Source organism: Eptatretus burgeri, chromosome 2, assembly GCF_056783735.1.
Source record: "Eptatretus burgeri isolate ZD-2024b chromosome 2, Ebu_testis_v1, whole genome shotgun sequence".
Classification (NCBI taxonomy): Eukaryota; Metazoa; Chordata; class Myxini; order Myxiniformes; family Myxinidae; genus Eptatretus; species Eptatretus burgeri.
In genome coordinates this window covers 18,887,837-18,902,836 of record NC_140962.1, presented here as the reverse complement: position 1 = coordinate 18,902,836, position 15,000 = coordinate 18,887,837, and the positions used below count along the sequence as shown (strand labels likewise).

Below are 15,000 nucleotides of genomic sequence, written 5' to 3'. Positions count from 1 at the left end.
AAAGGTGAGATATATGTTGATCTTCACGAGCACATGATCAGAAGAGCCAATTGAGCCAGAGGATGAGCATGACACATTGGCGAGGAAGTTAGTCATCGCCAAGTCCATAAGGGAAGATTTTCCCTTGGGAGAAATCGAGTCCGACCCATGGAGTCACAGAAGAGCCCTTTGCAGAAGTTCCTTGCAAGATAACTCATATTAATGTATAATTGCATCGACATGGACGAGTGGCATTTCACAGCGATATAATTGAACTTAACACTTGCAAAATCTCAGTTGCATTGACATTTGGAAACGTGCCAGTATGATGTGGTTCGTAGTACCGTCCGCTACCTAAGGTTTAAACTTCTCTCAGTCGATCAATAAATCAAAATCAAACAGCACAACACATGTTCGGTGATGATTTCCACTTAAGTTAACATTTCCATCTCCACCTTCTCCCTGCTGGTTGCAGACCCAAACTTTCCTGAGGGTGGAAGCATTGAGTTCCTGTTTGCAGACAGTCCAGAAGAACTCCCAGGTATATTCATCTCCTATCTTTATTCTGCTTGTCGTGTTTTTTTCTGGCTCCGTTAGCCAGTCTCGTGAGACACTGCTTCCATCTACTGACTGGCATTATTTTCACCTTCTCATCCGTATCCACGACTCTGCATTCTTATTTCGGTGATTGGTCACTTTTTCACTTCACTCATGTTGATTAGTGCAAAAATATTGTTCCTTTAACACCTGCTTCTAAGATTCCTTCATCACTCCCCAAGTCACTTACTCCAAGGCAGTTTGATGATGATGATGAGGATTATGATAATACCGGTCATCATTATGATTGTATTATTAGTTATGGTCATGATGACGAGTGGTTGTTGATTAGTTGGTAGAACCGACGATCGTGGTTGTGATGATATCTGGAAGTGTGATGTAGTTTTTTTTCTTGTTCTGACAGAAGTTGAGGGGCCTCTTTATAATGACCCTTCAGTGGTGGTGGATAACAGTATGACAGATCCATTCCTTCACAAGAACTCTCACCCCGAGCCAGGTAGGTTGTACATAAAGGTGTAAGTAGTTTGGATGGAATGCACTGAGTCCTGTTTTTGGTTGAGACCGTGGGTTTTCTGAGCTTATTATTGATAAAACTGAAAGGTCATCTTATATTTCTCTCTCACTTCATCAGTGATTTTATGATGTAAGAAACCGTCATTTTGATATCATTTGAAAGCCTTGAAATTGTGATTTTTTTATTATTATTGTTGTTTTTCCTTCGAGCTCTTCAATAATAAATCCAAATTGAAAGAGTGAAATACAGTAGGTGAATATCCCTCCTTTTGAATCAATGAAAACTCTTACTCTCGGTTTCTAGAATAACCCTGTATAAAGAACTATATTTTTTAAAATATGAGACCATACAGTACATGTCAAGCAAAAGTCATTGTTTTAATATTGCGTTCAGCTCCACTTAGCCTGGTATTGGCTTAGTGGTTAAGGTGGCTGGCTTGGGACCTTAGTTGAAGTCCTGAGTTCAAGGCCCTGTCGACCTTTGAATTATCACCAGGTGGGGTTGACTGAGGCCGTCATCCTTCCGAGGTCTGCAAAATGAGTACCAGTGTACTCGGGTAATAACCTGGTAATAACCTGGGTAATACTGGGGGTAACCTGTGTTGGAGTGGTGACCCATCCAGGACTGTACTCCTTGCCAATGAAACTGCCTCTGCAGCCCGATGTGCCTTTATGGTGGAAAAGAATGGAAAGGAAAGGCACAATATTATTATTATTATTATGCTCTATGGTTTGTTTCTCCAAAACCCCTTCCTGGTGTAAATGTGTGAAAACAAAGTTTCTGATTTCTGTAATATTCCTTGTTAATTTTATACTCCATTCACTCTCTCTTCTTCAACCAACAGGTTTGGTTCTGCCTCCACACGATGTTCCAACACGCAGTGAGCCTGGAAGGAGCACCATGGAAACGCACGGTACTCTGAGTGTATTATCAGAGCACGCGTTGTCACTCAGCAGTGACTCTGGTCGGTCTACTGCCTCCTGCCGCACAGATGAGCTTCGTTCACCTGCAACCCTGTCTAGCGACTCCTCCACACCATCTCCATTATCCATCAGCTCGACTCAGCCAGATACCCAGGGAGAAGGGACAGCCACACCACGGTGCTCCCGTGGAAAGTTAACAACCGAACAACAAGATTCCTTGATTGAACTGCTGAGGACATTTGACATGACATTGAACAGTGTGGAGGACACTAGAGGGAATAGTGATGATCTGGAGATCTCTCCCCACCTGCTTCCCCAGTCTAGTCAAAAGGTCCACTTTAATGACTTGTCTGTGACTCTTGAGCGTGAGACTGACATTCTGGATGATGATCTGAATGCAGCAAATGAAGTGCATAGCATGGGCAGCCTGGGAACACTATCATCACTTGAGGGAGCACCTGTCTCGGCTCACAGGAAGGGCAGTCAGGACTCTTTGCACACAGATAGCACCGGCTACAGCACAGTGGTGGAGGAGAGCAATGATGGGCTGTCACCTTCCTTGCTTCTGCCACCGGCTTTTGGTTCTAGTTTTTCCCAAGGGCGGATGGCAGCAGGTGTGATGAACCCTCGGGGAGTCACCATTGCAGTTGGACAAAGTGCATTGATACATCCCAGACAAACTGTTAAATTTGAGGCAGCAGCTCCACAGAGCAAAAGTACATTGACAAAAAAAGAACTTGGAGACTCTCATGGATGTAGAAAAGAAGTTGTTGACTATGGCACTCTGAATGAAATCCTTTCCAGTCCGGCTTCAATTCCAACCTCCAAGTCCAAACCTGTTGTCCCAGTACGAGGTAAAAGCAGTCAGCAGGCAGTCCAACAGGGTATCAAGTTTGTGGCAGGTTTGGCTGGAACCGCTCGGAACATGCGCCAGGACCAAATGCATAGTGACAATCCTACTGAATATAGTGTCTCACAAGAAGAAGAAGAACTGGATCAATCACTTCATGAATTGCACAAGATGATCATGGATCTTGACCCCACCTACATCCCCCCAACAAACAGTGCTTGTACCCACAGCCCCATCATTACTGAATGTGAGTCCTGTCTGCATGTTATAGCCTTCAGCCACATTAAGCTAACTTGTTAAGGAAAACTGATAAACTATTGAAGTTTTTGTGATGTCACGTGTATTGGGTTTCATTCCACGAGTGATAAAGACATCACCTTAATGATAAGAAATTGTTTTATTTGTCTGGGTTTTCACTTTAATTGTTTATTTCCATCATTTTCAGTCTCTATGTCTTCACATTCTTCTGAAATTTTGTCATAGGGCATTAAACCCCACAGGTTTGATTATTTGTCCTTCCAAATCATTGCAAGTTTTCCAATAGGATTTTAATACAGACAAGTTTGGCGATGAACCACAATGCCATAATATTTTAACACTGCTGTTATGAGCAGAGATGTCAGCAAGTCACCTGAGCCAAGTCTCAAGTCATTGAGGGCAAGTCTCAAATCCTTGAGGGCAAGTCTCAGTTAAGTCTCAAGTCCTTGAGGGCAAGTCTCAGTTAAGTCTCAAGTCCTTGAGGGCAAGTCTCAGTGAAGTCTCAAGTCCTTGAGGGCAAGTCTCAAGTCCTTGAGGGCAAGTCTCAGTTAAATCTCAAGTCCTTGAGGGCAAGTCTCAGTTAAGTCTCAAGTCCTTAAGGGCAAGTCTCAAGTCCAATCGCAAGTCCTTGAGGGTAAGTCTCAATTAAGTCTCAAGTCAAGTGTCACGTTATAATGTCATTATCATTGACCTTGGTTACATACGTGTAAGTAGGTGTAAGCCTATAATAGCTACATGTAAGCTCAGTGTTACTGTGTTAGTACAGTGCAAACGTTAGAAAGTTCTAAACGAAACATGTTGGAATGTTTGACGGAAAAGAAAACTTACTTCTGCGAGTGAGTTTTTAGGTGACGAATGAAATTTGATGCAACATACATTTCACATACACCACTCCTTTTATTCAATGCACCTTCAAAATGTTTACAAGCAAATTAAATCACCCTCGGAATCTCCGCCATGCTACCGATAATGGAGTGAAGTGCGTGTGCGCAGAGTAGCAGCAGCAAGCTACACAGTGACGCTCAGTCTCGATGGTGTAATGGTAAGAGCGTCCACTCAAAGCTCAAACCATTACCTGTGTGTGGGTTTGTGCGTGGGGGTGGGGGGGGTGTTGTTTGTTTGTTTGTTTTCTTTCCATTCTGAGCCATAAAACACATGGACTAAAATAAATGAAATACTACAGAAGAAGCTAAATGGGTGTGAACTGAGCAGCAGCAATACAGCATGCACACCTTCTGAATTCAAGGACGTAGACTCCATGTAATGAAAGATACTATAGCTCTACTTGCTTTTCTCTGTAATTTACCTTCTTTTACTCCACGAAACACATGTATGAGCAATCGGAGGCTCGGAGTTCAGCTACACTTTGGGTGCTGTATAACTAATACCTTTTCTAAGCTCGACGCAATCTATTTACCGAGTTTGCGCTCCCTTTAGTGCGTGACTCCGCTGATCTTTGTTTATAAATATAATCACATCCTACCAGACATTGAATGAATATCACTTACAAACACATCATTGAGATATATTTATTTTGATATGCTGTCGTATTCATTCATTCATAGTCATTGACAACAAGTCTTTAAGGCCAAGTCTCAAGTCAAGTCGCAAGTCACAAAATTTGCAAATCAAATACGACTCAAGTCGCCATCTCTGGTTCTGAGTAACTGAGTAGGGTCCTATGATTATCCATATTCAAGTGATTCTTGTGGCCCCACTTGTTGTTTCTGATCGAAATATTTTTGGTTTGTTTTCATCTTATGGCATTATTTAATACAATGTATTTAATGTTTTTCAGCATGCTCAAGTTCCCCTTCAGTTGGTGGGGATCTCTTTCAGCACCAGCAAATGGCTGGAACTTATGGTTCCTTTTCTGGCTTGGACTTAAGTTCCCAATGCCATTTTTCTGAAAATGGATTGATGCCTGTGTCACAATTTACTTCCCACAGCTTAGGGTCTGCATCATCATCCAGTTATAACAGCTTGCAGCCTCCATCATTATCCAGATATCACAGCTTAAAGCCTGCATCAACACAATTTAGTTACAACAGCTTGCAACCTGCATCATCATCCAGTTACAACAGTTTACGAGTCATACCACCATCCAGTTACAACACATTGCGACCTGCACCACCATTCAATAACAACAGCTTGCGTCCTGCACCACCATTCAGTAACAACAGCTTGCGTCCTGCACCACCATCCAGTTACAACAGCTTGCGGCCAACTCCATCATCCAGTTTCAACAACGTGTGGCCTGCTTTGTCATCTGGCTATTACAGCTTGCGGCCTACACCACCAAGTTATAACATGGAACCTTGGCAATGTCTAACTGATGAGACACTTCGCCAGCAGTCTGATCAGTCCTCTTCCAGAACTTTGGGATTAACGGTAAATGCATGCATGATTTGTTATGGTTCTGCAGTTCTTTTGAGAACAAAAATAATATAAAATGGATGTCCGGCACGTAGGAACTGGGACATAAAATTATTGCATTTTTGGGTCACAAAACCTTTAACAAAATTTTTTGGGAATTATTTGTTTATGAACTTTTAAGTGGTTTGGGGTCTGTTGGTCATTTGCATTTATTGGATGTGTATGTGTAGAAGAACCAAGAAGCCTCACAGATTTCTGACAAAGCGGAACAGCGCAGTGGCAGTGACAGAGCATTACCAGGTAGGAGATGTTTCATTTTACCTTCTTTGTGAATACTGTACATATCACCTTATTTCATTGTACTGTAAATACATTACATTTGAATAAGCTCATTATTTCCAACCACTTATTGTGCCATCCATCAATCATAAAGTATAAAATACATAATTTCACCTCTTATTGACATTTACTTGATGTTTACCAGGTTGTTTACATGTAACTGTTTCTTTGTCTAATTTGTGTTTTATCTATACTCTGGTTAAATAAATTAGAATATTTACATAGGTTTAGGATAGAGCTAAGCATTGAAGCATCAGGTCAGGTCAGATCTATGACCTGCTACAGGTACCATGTAAACCTGTACTAACCTGCTCCATGGTCCGGTTGTCGGCGACGAAACCATCTCCCCCACCAGGTTTTCTGGTGAGGAGGGTGTTTGGATATGGACACCCAGCAGGATTAAAAACAAAACCTGTCAAAGGGCGGAGGAGCTCCTTGTGAGCCAACGGCCATCCATATCTAGTGCCCAACTGTGTCTGCGGACGTCCTCCTGCAGTTGGGTTACTTTTTTATTAGGAGGTTGGTGGCAGGATTTGCACTCCGGCCACTGTAAAACCCTTCATTCCGCAAAACACACAAACGCAAAAAAAATCTGAAAACCCACTCCGTGGGAGTGCCTCCTGCGCAGCTTCCCTTCGCAGGGCAGCTCGCATGATGGGATTGGTGCAAAGCCTTCGGGACCCCCAATCTTTGATGAAAGGAGGGAAACCACGGGGTAACCTCCCTGGGTCAGATTGCGGGAGAGTGTGTTAGAGTGGTGCTGAGGTGTCGTCCACCAGACGGCGGTCTCCTTGGGTTAACCTGAGGCGGTCCCTTCGGGTGGGTGCCTGGAATGTCCAATCCCTAAGAGAGGATGATCACCTGTCTCTGTTATCATCTGAGCTGAAGCGTTTGGACATCAGTATTGCAGCTCTCTCTGAGGTTCGGAGACCAGATTGCGGCAAGATAATGGTGGGTGGTTACACCAACTATTGGTCTGGTCGCTCTGATGGTTACCATACTCAAGGAGTTGCTGTAGCTGTGTCCAATAGCTGACCCCAATGATAATTGAGGTAACACCGGTCAACGAGCGTATGAGACTAAGGCTTCGTCACTCCTTAGGTGTCATTTCCCTGGTCTATGTCTATGCTCCGACTGAGGCGAGTGACCTCACCGTGAAGGACACATTCTACGCCACACTCGAGTCTGTGGTTGATCAGTGCCCCAGACGAGATACACTTCTAGTCTTGGGGGATTTAAATGCATCGACTGGAACTGATAGGGATGGTTATGAGACGTGTGATGGTCCCCATGGGTCAGGAACTATGAATCAGAATAGCACTAAGTTCCTTGACTTTGTAAGAAGTCATGGACTTCGGGTGGCCAGTTCATGGTTTCAGTGCCCACAAGCTCATCGCTGGACTTGGTATTCCAACGCTGGCGGTGTGGCAAAGGAGATTGACCATGTCCTCGTTGACGGTCGCTGGAGGATGATCCAGAACTGAAGGGTCTACCGGAGTGCTCAGTTCCTCAATACTGACCACCGGCTTGTTGGAGCAACTGTAAAGCTGCACCTTAAATCCTGGAGAATGGTACCATCCCAGCCAAGGCTGGATGTTGGCAAGCTCAAGGATGAGAGAGAAGCTGAGGAGTTTGCGAACGGGCTGAGTGGACATTTGGGGTGTCTGGGTGCTTTGGGGGGTCCTGAAGAGTTATGGATTACCTTCAAGACCACAGTCCTTGATGTTGCCGGTGGATGTGTTGGAACTCACCGCAGGGCAAAGAAGAATTTTGTCTCTCAAGGGACACTGGATACCATTGACCAGAGTCGCAGGGCCAGGTTGAATGGCAGAGCTGAACTGTTCAGGGAGCTGAGGCGTAAAACTGCATGTGCACTAAGGGTGGACAAGGAGGCCTATGTGCGAGGAATCTGTGAGGGGGTAGAGCATCACCTGTGGACAGGTGATTCTCGTCCCGCTTTCAGGGGAATTCGCGCATTGCCTTCATCCAAGCCCATCCGTCGGAGCACTGCAGTTAGAGCAGAGAATGGTAGGCTCTTAACAGAGGAGTCTGAATTGAAGGCCCGCTGGGCCGGTTGCTTTGAACGGTTGTACCAGGCTAATCCACCAGCTGTCGAGTTGGACGTCTAATGTTGTTACAATCCCTGTTGCTGACCCTCCAATCAATTGTGGTCCACCTTCGCTTGTGGAAACACGGACTGCGGTGAACCGGTTGAAACAGGGTAAAGCTCCAGGGATCTATGCCATCCATGCTGAACTTCTCAAGGCTGGTGGAAATGCTGCACTCGTATCGTTGCATGCAGTTTTGTACTCTGCCTGGAACACAGGCATCATCCCAACTGATTGGAAGAGGGGCCTTGTTGTCCCTCTCTGGAAAGGGAAGGGTGATCGCCAAGACTGCAACAACTACCGAGGGGTGACGCTGCTCTCAGTGCCGGGCAAGGTCTTTTCTCGGATAATTCTTGATAGGGTTCGCCACCATCTGCTTGAGCACCAGCGTCCAGAGCAGTCAGGCTTCACAGCAAAGAGGTCAACGATTGACCGTATCCTTGCTCTTCCTGTCCTCACCGAACGCAGACAAGAGTTTCGGCAGGGGCTGCTTGCAGCCTATGTTGATCTCTGTAAAGCATTCGATTCAGTGAATCGGGATGCCCTCTGGAGGATTCTTGGTCTGCGTGGAGTGCCACCAAAACTGATCGATCTGATGTCTGAACTCTACTCTGGTACCGAGAGTGCTGTGAAGTGTGGTGGTACCATCTCTGACTTATTTCCAGTTGTTACTGGAGTTCGTCAGGGGTGTGTATTGGCCCCCACACTTTTCAGCACTTGTATGGACTGGATTTTCGGGAGGATGTCGGAAAGATCAAGCTGCGGTGCATCGTTTGGGAATGTCAAGATCTCGGACCATGATTTTGCAGATGATGCAGTCATCTTTGCGGAGACTTTAGATATCCTTTTGGAGGAAATCGAGGTGCTGAATGAGGAGTCGGAGCGTCTGGGATTACGGGTTTCTTGGGTCAAAACTAAGATCCAGGCTTTCAATGACATCTTGGATGCTGCTGTCCTGTCTGTGCCTGTTTGTGGTGAGGATGTTCAGGTCGTGGAGAGATTCACTTACCTTGGCAGTGATATTCATGTCTCTGCTGGCTGTGAGTCAGAGGTCAATAGACGTCTGGGTCGGGCCTGGGGAGTCATGGATTCACTGGATCGTGGGGTATGGCGCTGCCGATACCTGTGCGGGAGGACGAAAGTCCGAGTCTTCAGGTCCTTGGTGCTTCCAGTCTTGCTCTATGGATGCGAAACTTGGACTCTGACCAAGGATCTGAGAGGGAGACTTAACTCCTTTGGTACCAGGTCTCTTCGGAGAATCCTTGGCTATCGCTGATCAGACTCTGTGTCCAACGAGCGGTTGCTGAGAGAGACTCTTATGAGATTTGTTACCTGCATGGTCCGTGAGCGTCAGTTGCGGCTGTATGGACGTGTGGCTCGTTTTCCTGACGCTGATCCTGCTCACCAGATTCTCTCAGTGAGGGAGTCTCGTGAGTGGAGGAGGCCAATGGGCCGACCACGTGCCTCGTGGTTGCAGCAGGTTGACCAGCATCTCAAGGAGATGGGGATGGGCCTGGCATCTGCCTGGGGGAAGGCCAGACGGAGGCCCCTGGAGTACCGGCGGAAAGTGGACGCAGCGAAGCGCTGTTCTGGCACATGCTCACATACCTGACCTGACCTAAGCATCTTGCCAATTATGAGAGCCCTTCCCAGTCTTTTACTGTCCTGGTGGCTTGAGGAGCCTCAATTTGTCGAAAAGAGATCTCGTAACTCTTCCCTTTTTCACTTCCACAGTTTACAAGTAAAACAAACATAAAATGTCATAGCCCCCATTGTTTTAGTAATTTTGCTGTATGGAGTTAAAGAGCTAGCCCATATTTATGTACAACTAAAATGGCTGCCAGTCTACCAATCGGCCGTCGTTGATCAGAGCACAAAATACAAGGAGGCGCACGTGCATTTATCTGTGCTTGATCATGTACTGTGCTTGTTCCAAGTTTGAACAAAATCGGACCATGCATGTCTGAGAAATGGTTGGGGACACATTTAAGTAACAAAATGGCTGCCAGTCTGCCATCTTGGATCTGATCAAAAAAATCTATAAAATGACGTGCATATGTAAGCCATAATTCATTATCTGTGTGCCAAGATTGAACAACATCGGTAAATGCATGTCCGAGAAATGGTTGAGAACGTGTTCGACATGGGTTGGTTTTTTTACAACTAAAATGGCCGCCAGTCGGCCATCTTTGATCAGATCGTGAAACAAAATGATGTGCATATGTATACCATCATGCGTTGTTTTTGTGCCAAGTACGAATAAAATCTGTCCATACATGTCCGAGATATGGTTGTGGACGCACACACGGACACAAAAATCGAGACCAAACCCACAAGCCCCCGTTTCGGACTAAGTTTAATGGTGGCTAAAAATCAAATTTGTAGTCGTGTGTGCTGTAATAAGTTGGGTAGATGGAAAAGTTGTGGAGGTTACAAGATATAAGAGCTGTGAAAAACAATTGCACATGTGATTATAGAACACAGCAAATACGACAATCATCATACTGATGGAGCTATGACATCGCTGCCATTGCTATACTGTGGCATCGCTACTCATTAAACACAAGAAGTGTGTGTGTGTGTGTGTATATATATATATATATATATATATATATATATATATATATATATATATATATATATATATATACACACACACACACACACTTCTTGTGTTTAATGAGTAGCGATGCCACAGTATAGCAATGGCAGCGATGTCATAGCTCCATCAGTATGATGATTGTCGTATTTGCTGTGTATATATATATATATATATATATATATATATATATATATATATATATATATATATATATATATATATATATATATATATATATATATACATACATATTGGGTGCACAAGTATGAGTCCAGTAAGAAATTTATTCATTGAGATGTGATAGCAATTAATAAATCATTGTAATATGAAGCCAAAAGCAATTTCAAGGGATTTCCATGAACTTTTAAAGATATAACAACACTAATTATAACAGGAAAAATTAAATCTGTCTTTCCAAATAATCAATAATCAGTGTGACACCCTTTTGCCTTGAGAACTACTTCAACTCCATTTGGGATTGATTGAATTAATTTATGGATTGTGTTTGAGTCAATCTTTTCCCAACAGTGTTGTAATGCCCTCCAGAGCATAGTCAGACTGCTCACATAAATTTTATCTCTCTCAAATGTATTCACCCTTCATTTGTTATGTTAAGACTTTATTATGTTCAGTTAATGTTGAGACAAAGAGTCAGTCAATACCAATAATAAATTTCATAATATGGATACATATCTTCAACTATATGACAAATTTGTGTTTAGAAAGCTTGGCATTGATTTAAGTGGACTTGTACTTTCGAACCCCAATGTATCGATGTATGCAGCCGAAACACAAGGGATTGCATTTTTCATAAATTAAAATGAGTACATGACTTTTTGGGGGAAACCTAAGGTAGAATTCGATTGCAAAGATATATGTGTGCATAAAATAATTTAATTTGAAAATGATTAAATAATGCAACGATCACGGAACATGATTATATGAGCTGAAAGAGAATATTTAACTATTTACGGGGAACCATTATCGACAGGCACTTCAGCTAGTATTAATAATGGCTTGATACAGACAAACAGTAATTTGGTTGTATTCTCAGGAAATAACTTGACTGTTGTCACAACAATGACTGATGGTGTAGTGCGCTATTTCTCCTTTGAACACAGTAAAGTGAACCATGTGTTGCCATGATGAATCCTGCTGGGAAGATGCAGAACCTTGATCACAAGGATAGAAAATTATGGAAACAATATGACATTTAGGGAGGACTACATCAACAGAAATGAACTGTCCAGTAGAATTCAGTACGATTTGGCATTGTCGTGCGGAATATGTGTGTTGTGGGAAAGGGCACACTCGACTATGACGTCTTTATCATATTTTTGTGTATTTCTTTGTTGTTTTCATGAGTGAATGTAATTAATCTTTGAAGTCAGAATTTACAAAACTACTTTGAGAGATTATATGAAGAACCATGTAGCTTTAAGCTTCCAATTATAATTTTAAAACGAAATTTTATACTTTTAGAAAGGTGAGCAATTTATGCCTCTAAATATTGGTTTTATTGACTGATCTAAGTCTTCATCTTTGTTTGTTTCACTTTGTTTTGTTTTGTTTGAATCCCATCAGGACACAAGAATATGATTGAATCGACAAGTTTGCCCATGAAATCCGAGCAGTTACAACCGAGTGTCTGCAAAACAAGGAAACAAGGGCTGCCCGCCAGGCATCTCACATCTGACATCTGGCATCCACATGGAGCAAAAGTAAACTTTGAGAACAGCAAACCTCAACAGTGTAATTTTGTGTCTACTCTTGGCATCCAGGATCCTGTAGTTGCCAAAGAAGTTGAGAAGGGAAACATTAAAGATCCTGTGCTTGATATCTCCTCTTCATTGTCACGTGGATCAGAACAGTTGGTGAGCACTGACTCACCATCACCTCAATCTACTGTGGCACGGATGCTCCCAAACTCATCGCATTTTTTCCCAGATGTTGAGGCCAAGAAAGACATGAGGGTGCAAGATTGCTGTGAGGCTACTTCACAAACCATAGGCTCTGGGCCAAACAAAGAAGTTGGTACAAATCTGCAGGTGGAAGGCAAGTGTTCAGACTCTGGCCTGGTCAGATTTGTTCGGGTTTCACCCATGGACAATGTTGTGTCTTATGAACAGCCTCTAGAAGACACATTCAGAGACCAGGAAGGCTTATATGGTTGTAAGGAAACCTCTCCGTCATCTCCCAACTATGTGTCTATGAACAGAACCATATTTAAAACAGGCTCCTTCCCAGGATCAAGGAAAGTTTCATTTCCAAACAGCTTCCCTCACACTCTTCCGAGACGCAGCCCTGGGGCACCACACACCAAAGCATTGGAATGGAATTCTGATGGTAAGCTAACGATGTGTCTTAATGCGAAACCATTCAACATGCACAAGGGGCAAGTAAAACGTTTTTGGCCAATATATACAAACAACAATTAAAGATCATGAACCTAAAGTACAGTATATCTTTCTGCATACTCATGAAACACAACAACATTTTTTTCTCAAGAACACTCAACTTTTTGCAGAACATGCAAAATCCCTTCTCTTTGGCTTTGGTACAATGTCCAACGACTTCAATAATGTCTTCTCACCTAGAACTTCCCACTATGTACCTACCCCTAAGTGTTGATAATCACCGTCATTGGCTCTGCCTTTTGTACCCAGATTTGTGATTGCAAATAAATGGTTACACCATTACGTATTGATAACCACTGATGTAAAAGCCATGATAAATGAGTTACAGAATGGTTTGTTTTAACGAGGCATATTCGGTCAGGTTACTGCTCTTGTACAGCAAACTAGTTATTGAATCTTACACTTTGTTCTGAAATGGTGGATAAAGAGGATGAAGCAAGAGTCCATGTGCTGGAGGATTATACATGCTGGCTGAGTTCGTATTACTCTTTCGACTCCAAAAATATTTTTCCGATTACAAAGCTACGAATGGATGATTGGGTCGGTTGGGCAGGAATGTTTGTTTTTTTATTAGAAAAAGGTTTCTCTGGAATTGTGCGTGAAGAACGATATCTACACACAACCTTATTTCCTTTGAAAAGAAGTCGAGCGTCGTGGAGGAGCTAGAACACAGAATGGATCAAGACATAACAGAACAAAAATTACAGTGGGAAGATGGGTGGGGTGAGGGACAAAATAGAGGGAGACTTGGAGGAATATGAGAAGTGGGGAAGAATGAGAGCAAGGGAAGGAGGACAAAGGGATTGAACAAGCAGGATATACAACCACAAACTCAATCACAGAAGGGGAAGGAAAAACTGGGGAAGAAGTTCTCAACTTAGCTCATGAAGAAGAAGAAGACAGAAATGGAGGAAAAATAAAAACGAAGAGGATGGTGAGGCAATGGAGGAAATCCAATAAGCTGGAAACCCGGAAAGAGGTGGGCTTGGGGAGGGTTAATATGGATAAAAAAAAGATCCTGAATGTCGATGAGGGGTGACCTGAGATGGTGGTAATGAGCTGACTTGAAGCCCTGGAGGGAATAAAGAGATTGAACAGACTGAGGAAGTTGGTTCCACAGGTGGAAAAGAGGAACAAGTGAGTGGAGATGAGCAGTGAGTCTGGATTTTTGGAGTTTCATCAAAGGGGGTTACTGGTGGATGGTGTGCACCCTGCAGTAACCTTGTCAGAAGGGATTACAAAACACAGAAAGGGCAAAAGGTGCAAGACCAGAAAGCATGCGAAGACCAGAAAGGAGGCGGTAGACGACAGAGAGGTCACTGACTTGTCTGCGATGTGAAAGTAATAGGACAAGAGACTCAGCTACATCGTAGGTGATACCAATGATTTTGAATGCCTTTGTTTCCATGGATTCAAGCAGAGCAAGGTCTGAGGCAGAGGCACTAACCCGAAGTTGACACCAGTGCTCCATCAAGCTGTAGATGAAGGCTTTGTAAGTAAATTGAACTTCAGATATGCCAAGGAAAGACTTTGCAAGACAGAGGATGCCCAGTCAGCTGCTGGCTTTGGTGGGCAACTTAGATAAGTGGTTTGCCCAACAAAGGCCATGAATGATGGTGAGGCCCAAAGGTTTGAGTGAACCTCTTCAAGAGGATTATTGAGGAAGTAGATTAGAAGGTTCACCAGATGGTCTTTTCGGAGGGACAGAGACAGAGTCTGAGTGTGAGATTTGTCAGCATTGAAATACATATTCCAAATGTATGACCAGCTTGTGATTCTTTCAATGTCTGGAGAGAGAGAGAGAGAGAGAGAGAGAGAGAGAGAGAGAGAGAGAGAGAGAGAGAGAGAGAGAGAGAGAGAGAGAGAGAGAGAGAGAGAGAGAGAGAGAGAGAGAGTGACAGAGAGAGACAGAGAGAGAGAGAGTGTGACAGAGAGAGACAGAGAGAGAGAGAGTGTGACAGAGAGAGACAGAGAGAGACAGAGAGACACAGAGAGACACAGAGAGACAGAGAGAGACAGAGAGAGACAGAGAGAGACAGAGAGAGACAGAGAGAGACAGAGAGAGACAGAGAGACA

At 43.5% G+C, this 15,000-nt stretch overlaps 1 protein-coding gene and 1 long non-coding RNA gene across 7 annotated transcripts in view; one reads left to right on the top strand and one right to left on the bottom strand.

Moving 5' to 3' along the window:
- The window catches only part of LOC147031516 (uncharacterized), a 245,143-nt gene that overhangs the window by 173,175 nt on the left and 56,968 nt on the right, over nt 1-15,000 (bottom strand). The gene's annotated exons all lie outside the window — the stretch shown is intronic.
- LOC147031517 (tensin-3-like) overlaps nt 1-15,000 on the top strand; it is a 132,957-nt gene that overhangs the window by 81,280 nt on the left and 36,677 nt on the right. For all 5 annotated transcript variants that reach the window (XM_085864396.1, XM_085864386.1, XM_085864381.1 and 2 more), the window contains 6 exons: nt 455-520; nt 941-1,033; nt 1,896-3,071; nt 4,881-5,473; nt 5,689-5,758; nt 12,092-12,853. In XM_085864396.1, the coding sequence (XP_085720522.1) occupies nt 455-520; nt 941-1,033; nt 1,896-3,071; nt 4,881-5,473; nt 5,689-5,758; nt 12,092-12,853 (2,760 nt within the window). The remainder of the gene's footprint in view (nt 1-454; nt 521-940; nt 1,034-1,895; nt 3,072-4,880; nt 5,474-5,688; nt 5,759-12,091; nt 12,854-15,000) is intronic.